This window comes from Scyliorhinus torazame, chromosome 22 (genome assembly GCF_047496885.1).
Source record: "Scyliorhinus torazame isolate Kashiwa2021f chromosome 22, sScyTor2.1, whole genome shotgun sequence".
NCBI classification, from domain to species: Eukaryota; Metazoa; Chordata; class Chondrichthyes; order Carcharhiniformes; family Scyliorhinidae; genus Scyliorhinus; species Scyliorhinus torazame.
The window spans coordinates 112,020,494-112,034,634 of record NC_092728.1 but is presented as its reverse complement, the minus strand read 5'-3'; the positions used below and the strand labels follow the sequence as shown (position 1 = coordinate 112,034,634).

General features: G+C 55.9%; 1 protein-coding gene across 1 annotated transcript in view; it reads right to left on the bottom strand.

Moving 5' to 3' along the window:
- LOC140398876 (guanine nucleotide exchange factor VAV2-like) overlaps window positions 1–14,141 on the bottom strand; it is a 400,989-nt gene that overhangs the window by 179,889 nt on the left and 206,959 nt on the right. The window contains 2 exon segments of the mRNA XM_072487820.1: window positions 4,055–4,157; window positions 11,750–11,815. Coding sequence (XP_072343921.1) covers window positions 4,055–4,157; window positions 11,750–11,815 — 169 coding nt within the window.

The window sequence follows — 14,141 nt, the reverse complement described above, 5'->3', positions numbered from 1 at the left end:
CACCCCTTTTGGCAGATATTGTTACAACAGGATGCCGTTTGGGATCATATCGGCGTCAGAAGTGTTCCACAGGATCATGGAACAAATGATGGAAGGCATTGAAGGTGTTCGCGTCTATGTTGACGACATCATCATTTGGTCCACCACCCTGCAGGAGCATATCAGTTGCCTCCAGCGCGTGTTCAACCGCATACGGGAGCAGGGCCTACGCCTCAACAGAGCCAAATGTTCCTTTGGCCAGACGGAACTCAAGTTCCTAGGGGGCCACATCTCCCGGTTGGGTGTGCGGCCGGATGCGGACAAGGTGGCAGCCATCGCGGCCATGAAAAAGCCAGAAGACAAGAAGGCAGTCCTCCGATTTCTGGGCATGGTCAACTTCCTGGGGAAGTTCATCCCTAACCTCGCCTCTCATACCACAGCTCTCAGGAACCTGGGCAAGAAGACGACAGACTTCCAATGGCTTCCTGCCCACGAGCGCGAATGGAGAGAACTCAAAACCAAACTTACCACGGCCCCGGTATTGGCCTTTTTTGATCCAGCGAAAGAGACAAAAATTTTGACCGATGCCAGTCAATCCGGCATTGGGGCAGTGCTCCTGCAACGCGATGAGGTCTCATCATGGGCCCCCGTTGCATATGCGTCACGTGCCATGACCCCCACGGAACAGCGCTACGCGCAGATAGGAAAGGAGTGCCTGGGCCTGTTGACCGGTGTCGTCAAATTTCATGATTATGTGTACGGCCTTCCCCAATTCACCGTCGAGACCGACCATCGCCCGCTGGTCAATATAATACAGAAAGACTTGAACGACATGACGCCTCGCCTCCAGCTCATTCTGCTCAAACTCCGGCAATTCGACTTTCACCTGATCATAGCTGACGCTCTGTCCAGGGCAGTCAACACCCCGTGTGACCCAGCGGGATTCGTCTGCCAGGTTGACGCCCATGTGGCCTTCGTGGCCTCCAATCTACCGGCCACGGATGAACGCCTCGTCCAAATTCGCCGCGAGACTGCGGCTGACCCCCTGCTACAGCGTGTCATGCGCCACATAACAGACGGGTGGCTCAAGGGCCAATGCCCGCAGTTCTACAACATCAGAGACGATCTGGCGGTAGTCGATGGTGTCCTCCTGAAGCTGGACATTATCGCATTGTTATCCCGCACAGCATGCGCCAGCTCGTCTTGGAACAGCTACACGAGGGCCATCTTGGCGTGGAGAAGTGCCGCCGACGGGCCCGAGAGGCAGTGTACTGGCCCGGCATCAATGACGACATCGCCAACACAGTGCTCAACTGCCCCACTTGTCAGCGGTTCCAGCCGGCCCAACCACGCGAGACCCTGCAGCCCCATGAGTTGGTCACGTCCCCTTGGTCCAAGGTCGGCATCGACCTGTTCCACGCGCTGGGCAGGGACTATGTTCTGATTGTAGACTATTTTTCAAACTACCCGGAGGTGGTACGTTTGCACGATATCACATCGTCTGCAGTCATCCGTGCCTGTAAGGACACCTTTGCTCGACATGGCATCCCGCTCACTGTGATGTCGGACAATGGCCCCTGCTTCGCCAGCCAGGAATGGTCCAACCTTGCCAGGCGGTACAATTTTGCCCATGTGACATCCAGTCCCCTGTACCCCCAATCCAACGGCAATGCGGAGAAGGGCGTCCACATAGTCAAACATACTTGCCTGCCCCGATGCGGGATCCAAATTCTACCTCGCCCTGCTGGCCTATCGCTCGGCCCCACTGTCCACTGGCCTGTCTCCAGCCCAGCTGCTCATGGGTCCCACCCTGAGGACGACGGTGCCGTCCATTCACGTCCCAGACCTCGACCACGTTCCGGCCCTTCGCCGGATGCAGCTGTCTCGTGCACAGCACAAGGCGGCTCATGACTCCCGTGCAGCTGATCTCCCGGTTCTGGCTCCAGATGACAATGTCCGTGTCCATCTTCCGGATGGTGGCTGGTCTGCAACTGCTGTGGTTATTCGGCAGGTGGCCCCCCGCTCGTTCCTGGGTTGTCTACCGGATGGTTCCATTCTGCGCCGTAATCGGCGTGCCCTTCGTCTCGTTCCGTGCTCGCTACGTGATCCTCCGCCAGTGCCACGCCCTCCTGTTGTCCCTGACCTGGACTATGCAGAGATTTCGGTTACTCTGCATCCTCCTCACTCTGACGCAGTCCAGCCCGCTCCTCAGCTGGTGGCTCCTGACCCACCCTTGAGGCGGTCAACCAGAATTCGTCGCCCACCTCACCAGGCACCTTCCCATGTAAATAGCTTAGTTTTATGGAGATAGTCCTGTAAATATTTCGCACACACGTAGTCAGGAACATTCACCATACATTATTTATTGTCACGCAGGCACATTTTTGTATATAAAAGGGGGGATGTCATATACACCAGTATATCATGGTGCAGACATACACTGATGGACACACAGTGGGACCAATCAACACACACAACACGGCAGCCAATCACCAGTGAGAGCACACGCACTATATAGACAGGGGACAGGAGAGTTCCCGCTAATTCGAGCTGCAGCTAGCTAGGAGCACAGAGCTCACAGCCTGCAACACAGACATTCACCATGTGCTGAGTGCATCAACTGGTTACGACAAGGTAAAGGTCTTTAGTTAAAGCTGGTATCGTATTTACCCACAGTTCAAGTATGTTTAAATAGTTAACCTTTTAATAAAATAGTGTTGCACTACTTCAAGTGTTGGTGAACTGTAGGTGATCCAGAACACCCAACACATTAGGCAGTGGAGAGAGGAGCAGGCACGGGGGAGAGAGGGGCAGGCAGTGGAGAGAGGAGCAGGCACGGGGGAGAGAGGGGCAGGCAGTGGAGAGAGGAGCAGGCACAGGGGAGAGAGGGGCAGGCACGGGCAAGAGGGGGGCAGGCAGGGGGGAGAGAGGGGCAGGCACGGGCAAGAGGGGGGCAGGCACGGGGGAGACAGGGGCAGGCAGGGGGAGAGGAGCAGGCACGGGGGAGAGGAGCAGGCACGGGGGAGAGAGGGGCAGGCACGGGGAGAGGGGAGCAGGCACGGGGGAGAGGGGAGCAGGCAGTGGAGAGAGGAGCGGGCAGTGGAGAGAGGGGCAGGCAGTGGAGAGAGGGGCAGGCACGGGGGAGAGGTGGGCAGGCAGTGGAGAGAGGGTCAGGCAGTGGAGAGAGGAGCTGGCAGTGGAGAGAGGGGCAAGCAGGGGGAGAGAGGGGCAGGCAGTGGAGAGAAGGGCAGGCAAGGGGGAGAGAGGGGCAGGCACGGGCAAGAGGGGTGCAGGGACGGGGGAGACAGGGGCAGGCAGGGGGAGAGAGGGGCAGGCACGGGGGAGAGAGGGGCAGGCACGGGGGAGAGAGGGGCAGGCACGGGGGAGAGAGGGGCAGGCACGGGGGAGAGAGGGGCAGGCACGGGGAGAGAGGGGCAGGCACGGGGGAGAGAGGGGCAGGCACGGGGGAGAGAGGGGCAGGCAGTGGAGAGGAGGCAGGCTGTGGAGAGAGGGGCAGGCAGTGGAGAGAGGGGCAGGCAGTGGAGAGAGGGGCAGGCAGTGGAGAGAGGGGCAGGCGGGGGAGAGAGGGGCGGGCATGGGGGAGAGAGGGGCGGGCATGGGGGAGAGAGGGGCAGGCATGGGGGAAGAGAGGGGCAGGCATGGGGGAGAGAGGGGCAGGCATGGGGGAGAGAGGGGCAGGCATGGGGGAGAGAGGGGCAGGCATGGGGAGAGGGGGCAGGCAGTGGAGAGGGGAGGACAGTGGAGAGAAGGGCAGCGGGAGAGAAGAGGGTATGGAAAGAGAGGGGATGATGGAGAGGAGAAGGGAAGGCGTGGGGAGACGGGAGGGCAGTGGAAAGAGAGGTGTGAAGGGAGGGGAGAGACAGGAAGGGAGCGAGGGAAGGGATGGAAGTGAGTGAGTGGAGGGGAGGGGACCGATGTTGGGCAGGAGGGTCAGGGATGGCAGGATTGACCCCCTCCTTACAGCCTCCGATGACTGTCCTGAAACACAGACGGCAGAAAGAGGCAAGCGCAGCTCTCTATGATGTGAGAGTGATACTCGGTTCTCAGCATTTACCATCGGTTGCCGAGCTTCCACCTTGATAATGTCTTCATAAATATCATCGCCGTCACCGTCACAGGGAACGCAGTCGTAGATTTCCTCTCCCAGATCATGCTCACTAGAAAAATAAAACAAGACAAAAAGATTGTGACCTGGAAAAGACCACAGATTGGGAGCGGGTCTGACCTGTGGCAGGGTGTCTGGGGTCTGTGTTGGGGGTCGGGGTTCAGTGCTGCAGAGGGTCAGCACTGAGGGAGTGCCGCACTGTCAGAGGGTCAGTACTGAGGGAGTGCCGCACTGTCAGAGGGTCAGTACTGACGGAGTGCCGCACTGTCAGAGGGTCAGTACTGAGGGAGTGCCGCACTGTCAGAGGGTCAGTACTGAGGGAGTGCCGCACTGTCAGAGGGTCAGTACTGAGGGAGTGCTGCACTATCAGAGGGTCAGTACTGAGGGAGTGCCGCACTGTCAGAGGGTCAGCACTGAGGGAGTGCCGCACTGTCAGAGGGTCAGTACTGACGGAGTGCCGCACTGTCAGAGGGTCAGTACTGAGGGAGTGCCGCACTGTCAGAGGGTCAGTACTGAGGGAGTGCCGCACTGTCAGAGGGTCAGTACTGAGGGAGTGCTGCACTATCAGAGGGTCAGTACTGAGGGAGTGCCGCACTGTCAGAGGGTCAGCACTGAGGGAGTGCCGCACTGTCAGAGGGTCAGTACTGAGGGAGTGCCGCACTGTCAGAGGGTCAGTACTGAGGGAGTGCTGCACTATCAGAGGGTCAGTACTGAGGGAGTGCCGCACTGTCAGAGGGTCAGCACTGAGGGAGTGCCGCACTGTCAGAGGGTCAGTACTGAGGGAGTGCCGCACTGTCAGAGGGTCAGTACTGAGGGAGTGCCGCACTGTCAGAGGGTCAGTACTGAGGGAGTGCTGCACTGTCAGAGGGTCAGTACTGAGGGAGCGCCGCACTGTCAGAGGGTCAGTGCTGAGGGAGTGCCGCACTATCAGAGGGTCAGTACTGAGGGAGCGCCGCACTGTCAGAGGGTCAGTACTGAGGGAGTGCCGCACTGTCAGAGGGTCAGTACTGAGGGAGTGCCGCACTGTCAGAGGGTCAGTACTGAGGGAGTGCTGCACTGTCAGAGGGTCAGTACTGAGGGAGTGCTGCACTGTCAGAGGGTCAGTACTGAGGGAGTGCCGCACTGTCAGGGGGTCAGTACTGAGGGAGTGCCGCACTGTCAGAGGGTCAGTACTGAGGGAGTGCTGCACTGTCAGAGGGTCAGTACTGAGGGAGTGCCGCACTGTCAGGGGGTCAGTACTGAGGGAGTGCCGCATTGTCTGAGGTGTCGTCTCTGTGCTGAATCGGAAAGCCAAGGCCACATTTGCCTGTATGGGTGGATAAGCTGTGACACATTTTTAGAAGAGCAGGAAATTCACCCTGGTGTCAAAATTTAATCTAAATTAGCTTCACACATGGACAGTTTATCTGCTGATTATTATATTAGTGTCTGTGGCATCTTGCTGTGCGTTTCCTATATTAGAACATGACTAAACCTCAACAGAATCTCCTTGCCGTGACAGGTTTGGAATGTGTGGTGACTGTGATTTTCCTTTAGCGAGTGTGAGGAATCCCAGGGAACAGTCACATGGAGCAGTGAACATAAATTCAACCGAGATCATTAGTCTAAGAGAATCCATCTCATTCCTCACCTCCTGGTCCAGGCAGGGATCCCATTTCCATAATACCTCCTTTCATTTGTCCCAAACCTGATCCCTGCACACTGATCCTTCCTGCCCTGAGAATGGTGAATTGGCCCCGGTTTATCGACTCACTCCCATTAAGGATTTCTATAAAAGTCCCTCTGGGTCACAGCGAGGTGACTGGGGAATGTCGCACACAGCGGCAGGGTAAGGGGTGACCTTTTGTGCGATGTGGGTCTCGCTGGCAGGCCCAGTATTTATTGCCCATCACTAGTTGCCCGTCAGAAGGTGGGGGTGAGCTGCCTTCTGCAACCACAGAAGTCTGTGTGGTGTAGGTACACCCAATGTGCTGTTAGGGAGGGAGTTCCGGGATTTTGACCCAGCGACAGTGAATAATGGCCGATATATTTCCAAGTCACAATAGTGAGTGACTCGGAGGGGAACCTCCAGATGATGGGGTTTCTAGCTATCTGCTGCTCTTCTCCTTCCAGATGGTAAAGGTCACAGATCCCACACACACTGTCTCTCACTGGGGTACGGGTTCCACACACACTGACTCTCACTGGGGTACGGGTCCCACACTCACTGACTCTCACTGGGGTACGGGTCCCACACACACTGACTCTCACTGGGGTACGGGTCCCACACACACTGACTCTCACTGGGGTACGGGTCCCACACACACTGACTCTCACTGGGGTACGGGTTCCACACACACTGACTCACACTGGGGTACGGGTCCCACACACACTGACTCTCACTGGGGTACGGGTCCCACACACACGGACTCTCACTGGGGTACGGGTCCCACACACACTGCCTCTCACTGGGGTACGGGTCCCACGCACACTGACTCTCACTGGGGTACGGGTCCCACACACACTGACTCTCACTGGGGTACGGGTCCCACACACACTGACTCTCACTGGGGTATGGGTCCCACAGACACTGACTCTCACTGGGGTACGGGTCTCACACACACTGACTCTCACTGGGGTACGGGTCCCACACACACTGACTCTCACTGGGGTACGGGTCCCACACACACTGACTCTCACTGGGGTACGGGTCCCACACACACTGACTCTCACTGGGGTACGGGTCCCACACACACTGACTCTCACTGGGGTACGGGTCCCACACACATTGACTCTCACTGGGGACGGGTCTCACACACACTGACTCACACTGGGGTACGGGTCCCACACACACGGACTCTCACTGGGGTACGGGTCCCACACACACTGACTCTCACTGGGGTACGGGTCTCACACACACTGACTCTCACTGGGGTACGGGTCCCACACACACTGACTCTCACTGGGGTACGGGTCCCACACACACTGACTCTCACTGGGGTACGGATCCCACACACACTGACTCTCACAGGGGTATGGGTCCCACACACACTGACTCTCACTGGGGTACGGGTCCCACACACACGGACTCTCACTGGGGTACGGGTCCCACACACACTGACTCTCACTGGGGTACGGGTCCCACACACACTGACTCTCACTGGGGTACGGGTCCCACACACACTGACTCTCACTGGGAAACGGGTCCCACACACACTGACTCTCACTGGGGTACGGGTTCCACACACACTGACTCTCACTGGGATACGGGTTCCACACACACTGACTCTCACTGGGGTACGGGTCCCACACACACTGACTCTCACTGGGGTACGGGTCCCACACACTGACTCTCACTGGGGTACGGTCCCACACACACTGACTCTCACAGGGGTACGGGTCCCACACACACTGACTCTCGCTGGGGTACGGGTCCCACATACACTGACTCTCACTGGGGTACGGGTTCCACACACACTGACTCTCACCTGGGTACGGGTCCCACACACTGACTCTCACTGGGGTACGGGTCCCACACACAATGACTCTCACTGGGGTATGGGTCCCACACACACTGACTCTCACTGGGGTACGGGTCCCACACACATTGACTCTCACTGGGGTACGGGTCTCACACACACTGACTCTCACTGGGGTACGGGTCCCACACACACACTGACTCTCACTGGGGTACGGGTCCCACACACACACTGACTCTCACTGGGGTACGGGTCCCACACACATTGGCTCTCACTGGGGTACGGGTCCCACACACACTGACTCTCACTGGGGTACGGGTCCCACACACACTTACTCTCACTGGGGTACGGGTCCCACACACACTGACTCTCACTGGGGTACGGGTCCCACACACACTGACTCTCACTGGGGAACGGGTCCCACACACACTGACTCTCACTGGGGTACGGGTCCCACACTTACTGACTCTCACTGGGGTACGGGTCCCACACACATTGACTCTCACTGGGGTACGGGCCCCACACACATTGACTCTCACTGGGGTACGGGTCCCACACACACTGACTCTCACTGGTGTACGGGTTCCACACTCACTGACTCTCACTGGGGTACGGGGCCCACACACACTCACTCTCACTGGGGTACGGGTTCCACACACACTGACTCTCACTGGGGTACGAGTCCCACACACACTGACTCTCACTGGGGTACGGGTTCCACACACACTGACTCTCACTGGGGTACGGGTTCCACACACACTGACTCTCACTGGGGTACGGGTCCCACACACTGACTCTCACTGGGGTACGGGTCCCACACACACTGACTCTCACTGGGGTATGGGTCCCACACACACTGACTCTCACTGGGGTACGGGTCCCACACACATTGACTCTCACTGGGGTACGGGTCTCACACACACTGACTCTCACTGGGGGACGGGTCCCACACACACACTGACTCTCACTGGGGTACGGGTTCCACACACACTGACTCTCACTGGGGTACGGGTCCCACACACTGACTCTCACTGGGGTACGGGTCCCACACACACTGACTCTCACTGGGGTATGGGTCCCACACACACTGACTCTCACTGGGGTGCGGGTCCCACACACATTGACTCTCACTGGGGTACGGGTCGCACACACACTGACTCTCACTGGGGGACGGGTCCCACACACACACTGACTCTCACTGGGGTACGGGTCCCACACACACACTGACTCTCACTGGGGTACGGGTCCCACACACATTGACTCTCACTGGGGTACGGGTCCCACACACACTGACTCTCACTGGGGTACGGGTCCCACACACACTTACTCTCACTGGGGTACGGGTCCCACACACACTGACTCTCACTGGGGTACGGGTACCGCACACACTGACTCTCACAGGGGTACGGGTCCCACACACACTGACTCTCACTGGGGTACGGGTCCCACACACACTGACTCTCACTGGGGTACGGGTCCCACACACACTGACTCTCACTGGGGTACGAGTCCCACACACACTGACTCTCACTGGGGTACGGGTCCCACACACACTGACTCTCACTGGGGTACGGGTCCCACACACACTCACTCTCACTGGGGTACGGGTTCCACACACACTGACTTTCACTGGGGTACGAGTCCCACACACACTGACTCTCACTGGGGTACGGGTTCCACACTCACTGACTCTCACTGGGGTACGGGTCCCACACACACTCACTCTCACTGGGGTACGGGTTCCACACACACTGACTCTCACTGGGGTACGGGTCCCACACACACTGACTCTCACTGGGGTACGGGTCTCACACACACTGACTCTCACTGGGGTACGGGTCCCACACACACTGACTCTCACTGGGATACGGGTCCCACACACACTGACTCTCACTGGGGTACGGGTTCCACACACACTGACTCTCACTGGGATACGGGTCCCACACACACTGACTCTCACTGGGGTACGGGTTCCACACACACTGACTCTCACTGGGGTACGGGTTCCACACACACTGACTCTCACTGGGGTACGGGTCCCACACACTGACTCTCACTGGGGTACGGGTCCCACACACACTGACTCTCACTGGGGTATGGGTCCCACACACACTGACTCTCACTGGGGTACGGGTCCCACACACATTGACTCTCACTGGGGTACGGGTCTCACACACACTGACTCTCACTGGGGGACGGGTCCCACACACACACTGACTCTCACTGGGGTACGGGTTCCACACACACTGACTCTCACTGGGGTACGGGTCCCACACACTGACTCTCACTGGGGTACGGGTCCCACACACACTGACTCTCACTGGGGTATGGGTCCCACACACACTGACTCTCACTGGGGTGCGGGTCCCACACACATTGACTCTCACTGGGGTACGGGTCGCACACACACTGACTCTCACTGGGGGACGGGTCCCACACACACACTGACTCTCACTGGGGTACGGGTCCCACACACACACTGACTCTCACTGGGGTACGGGTCCCACACACATTGACTCTCACTGGGGTACGGGTCCCACACACACTGACTCTCACTGGGGTACGGGTCCCACACACACTTACTCTCACTGGGGTACGGGTCCCACACACACTGACTCTCACTGGGGTACGGGTACCGCACACACTGACTCTCACTGGGGTACGGGTCCCACACACACTGACTCTCACTGGGGTACGAGTCCCACACACACTGACTCTCACTGGGGTACGGGTCCCACACACACTGACTCTCACTGGGGTACGGGTCCCACACACACTGACTCTCACTGGGGTACGGGTCCCACACACACTGACTCTCACTGCGGTACGGGTCCCACACACACTGACTCTCACTGGGGTACGGGTCCCACACACACTGACTCTCACTGGGGTACGGGTCCCACACACACTGACTCTCACTGGGATACGGGTCCCACACACACTGACTCTCGCTAGGCCAAGGGTCCCACACACACTGACTCTCGCTGGGCCACGGGTCCCACACACACTGACTCTCAGTGGGGTACGGGTCCCACACACTGACTCTCACTGAGGTACGGGTCCCACACACACTGACTCTCACTGGGGTACGGGTCCCACACACACTGACTCTCACTGGGGTGCGGGTACCACACACACTGACTCTCACTGGGGTACGGGCCCCACACACACTGACTCTCACTGGGGTACGGGTCCCACACGCACTGACTCTCACTGGGGTACGGGTTCCACACACATTGACTCTCACTGGGGTACGGGTCCCACACATACTGTCTCTCACAGGGGTACGGGTCCCACACACACTGACTCTCGCTGAGGTACGGGTCCCACTCACACTGACTCTCACTGGGGTACAGGTTCCACACACATTGACTCTCACTGGGGTACGGGTCCCACACACTGACTCTCACTGGGGTATGGGTCCCACACACACTGACTCTCACTGGGGTACGGGTCCCACACACATTGACTCTCACTGGGGTACGGGTCCCACACACACTGACTCTCACTGGGGTACGGGTCCCACACACACTGACTCTCACTGGGGTACGGGTCCCACACACATTGACTCTCACTGGGGTACGGGTCCCACACACACTGACTCTCACTGGGGTACGGGCCCCACACACACTGACTCTCACTGGGGTACAGGTCCCGCACACACTGACTCTCACTGGGGTACGGGTCCCACACACACTGACTCTCACTGGGGTACGGGTCCCACACACTGACTTTCACTGGGGTACGGGTCCCACACACTGACTTTCACTGGGGTACGGGTCCCACACACTAACTCTCACTGGGGTACGGGTCCCACACACACTGACTCTCACTGGGGTACGGGTCCCACACACTAACTCTCACTGGGGTACGGGTCCCACACACACTGACTCTCACTGGGGTACGGGATGATTGAGTGTTCAATTCACAGTTGAGGTTCCAACCCTAGACCCAGCTCCCTTTTTCCATATTTTCCATATCAGGACTATTTCAAAAGATTAAATCCTTTACACCTCTGTGTGATTCAACGACCCGTCCAATCTAACCCCACTTAACACCACACCCTGAAATGTATTGTGGTGTGGGGTTAAATGGGATTAGATTGGACGTGTTGTTGGGAACATGGGATATAGGAGAAATAGATTGCCTGAGTAAAAGTGTCGATGAGATGAATGCTGAGACTCACTCTGCGAGTTCCTCCAGACTCCGATAAACATCCTCATCAACTGCAGTTTCTTCCGAAGGAAATGGCCTGGGAAAGACAGAAAGAGCAACTTCCGTTAGACACCAAACAGCCGAGCCTGTCCCTCCTCACTGTCCTCACATTGACTCTTTCTGTCTTGAATTTGCAGCCTGGGACTTGTTTTTTAGGCTGATGACCCACTCTGGTATCTGCTTCACACTTCCTTATTCGTCCTACATCGAAACAGGTTACAGAGTAGGTATGTTACTGCAGGTTACAGAGTAGGTATGTTAGTGCAGGTTACAGAGTAGGTATGTTGCTGCAGGTTACAGAGTAGGTATGTTACTGCAGGTTACAGAGTAGGTATGTTAGTGCAGGTTACAGAGTAGGTATGTTGCTGCAGGTTACAGGGTAGGTATGTTGCTTCAGGTTACAGAGTAGGTATGTTACTGCAGGTTACAGAGTAGGTATGTTGCTGCAGGTTACAGAGTAGGTATGTTAGTGCAGGTTACAGAGTAGGTATGTTGCTGCAGGTTACAGAGTAGGTATGTTGCTTCAGGTTACAGAGTAGGTATGTTACTGCAGGTTACAGAGTAGGTATGTTGCTGCAGGTTACAGAGTAGGTATGTTGCTGCAGGTTACAGAGTAGGTATGTTGCTGCTGGTTACAGAGTAGGTATATTGCTGCAGGTTACAGAGTAGGTATGTTGATGCTGGTTACAGAGTAGGTATGTTGCTGCAGGTTACAGAGTAGGTATGTTGCTGCAGGTTACAGAGTAGGTATGTTACTGCAGGTTACAGAGTAGGTATATTGCTGCAGGTTACAGAGTAGGTATATTGCTGCAGGTTACAGAGTAGGTATGTTGATGCTGGTTACAGAGTAGGTATGTTGCTGCAGGTTACAGAGTAGGTATATTGCTGCAGGTTACAGAGTAGGTATGTTAGTGCAGGTTACAGAGTAGGTATGTTGCTGCAGGTTACAGAGTAGGTATGTTGCTGCAGGTTACAGAGTAGGTATGTTGCTTCAGGTTACAGAGTAGGTATGTTACTGCAGGTTACAGAGTAGGTATGTTGCTGCAGGTTACAGAGTAGGTATATTGCTGCAGGTTACAGAGTAGGTATGTTAGTGCAGGTTACAGAGTAGGTATGTTGCTGCAGGTTACAGAGTAGGTATGTTGCTTCAGGTTACAGAGTAGGTATGTTACTGCAGGTTACAGAGTAGGTATGTTGCTGCAGGTTACAGAGTAGGTATGTTACTGCAGGTTACAGAGTAGGTATGTTGCTGCAGGTTACAGAGTAGGTATGTTGCTGCTGGTTACAGAGTAGGTATATTGCTGCAGGTTACAGAGTAGGTATGTTGATGCTGGTTACAGAGTAGGTATGTTGCTGCAGGTTACAGAGTAGGTATGTTGCTTCAGGTTACAGAGTAGGTATGTTACTGCAGGTTACAGAGTAGGTATGTTACTGCAGGTTACAGAGTAGGTATGTTGCTGCTGGTTACAGAGTAGGTATGTTGCTGCTGGTTACAGAGTAGGTATATTGCTGCAGGTTACAGAGTAGGTATGTTGATGCTGGTTACAGAGTAGGTATGTTACTGCAGGTTACAGAGTAGGCATGTTGCTGCTGGTTACAGAGTAGGTATGTTACTGCAGGTTACAGAGTAGGTATGTTGCTGCTGGTTACAGAGTAGGTATGTTGCTGCAGGTTACAGAGTAGGTATGTTGCTGCTGGTTACAGAGTAGGTATGTTGCTGCTGGTTACAGAGTAGGTATGGTGCTGCTGGTTGCAGAGTAGGTATGTCGCTGCAGGTTATAGAGTAGGTATGTTGCTGCAGGTTACAGAGTAGGTATCTTGCTGCAGGTTACAGAGTAGGTATGTTACTGCTGGATACAGAGTAGGTATGTTGCTGCAGGTTACAGAGTAGGTATGTTACTGCTGGTTGCAGAGTAGGTATGTCGCTGCAGGTTATAGAGTAGGTATGTTACTGCTGGATACAGAGTAGGTATGTTGCTGCAGGTTACAGAGTAGGTATGTTGCTGCAGGTTACAGAGTAGGTATGTTACTGCTGGTTGCAGAGTAGGTATGTCGCTGCAGGTTATAGAGTAGGTATCTTGCTGCAGGTTACAGAGTAGGTATGTTGATGGTGGTTACAGATTAGGTATGTTGCTGCAGGTTACAGAGTAGGTATGTTGATGCTGGTTACAGAGTAGGTATGTTGCTGCAGGTTACAGAGTAGGTATGTTGCTTCAGGTTACAGAGTAGGTATGTTACTGCAGGTTACAGAGTAGGCATGTTGCTGCTGGTTCCAGAGTAGGTATGTTACTGCAGGTTACAGAGTAGGTATGTTGCTGCTGGTTACAGAGTAGGTATGTTACTGCTGGTTACAGAGTAGGTAT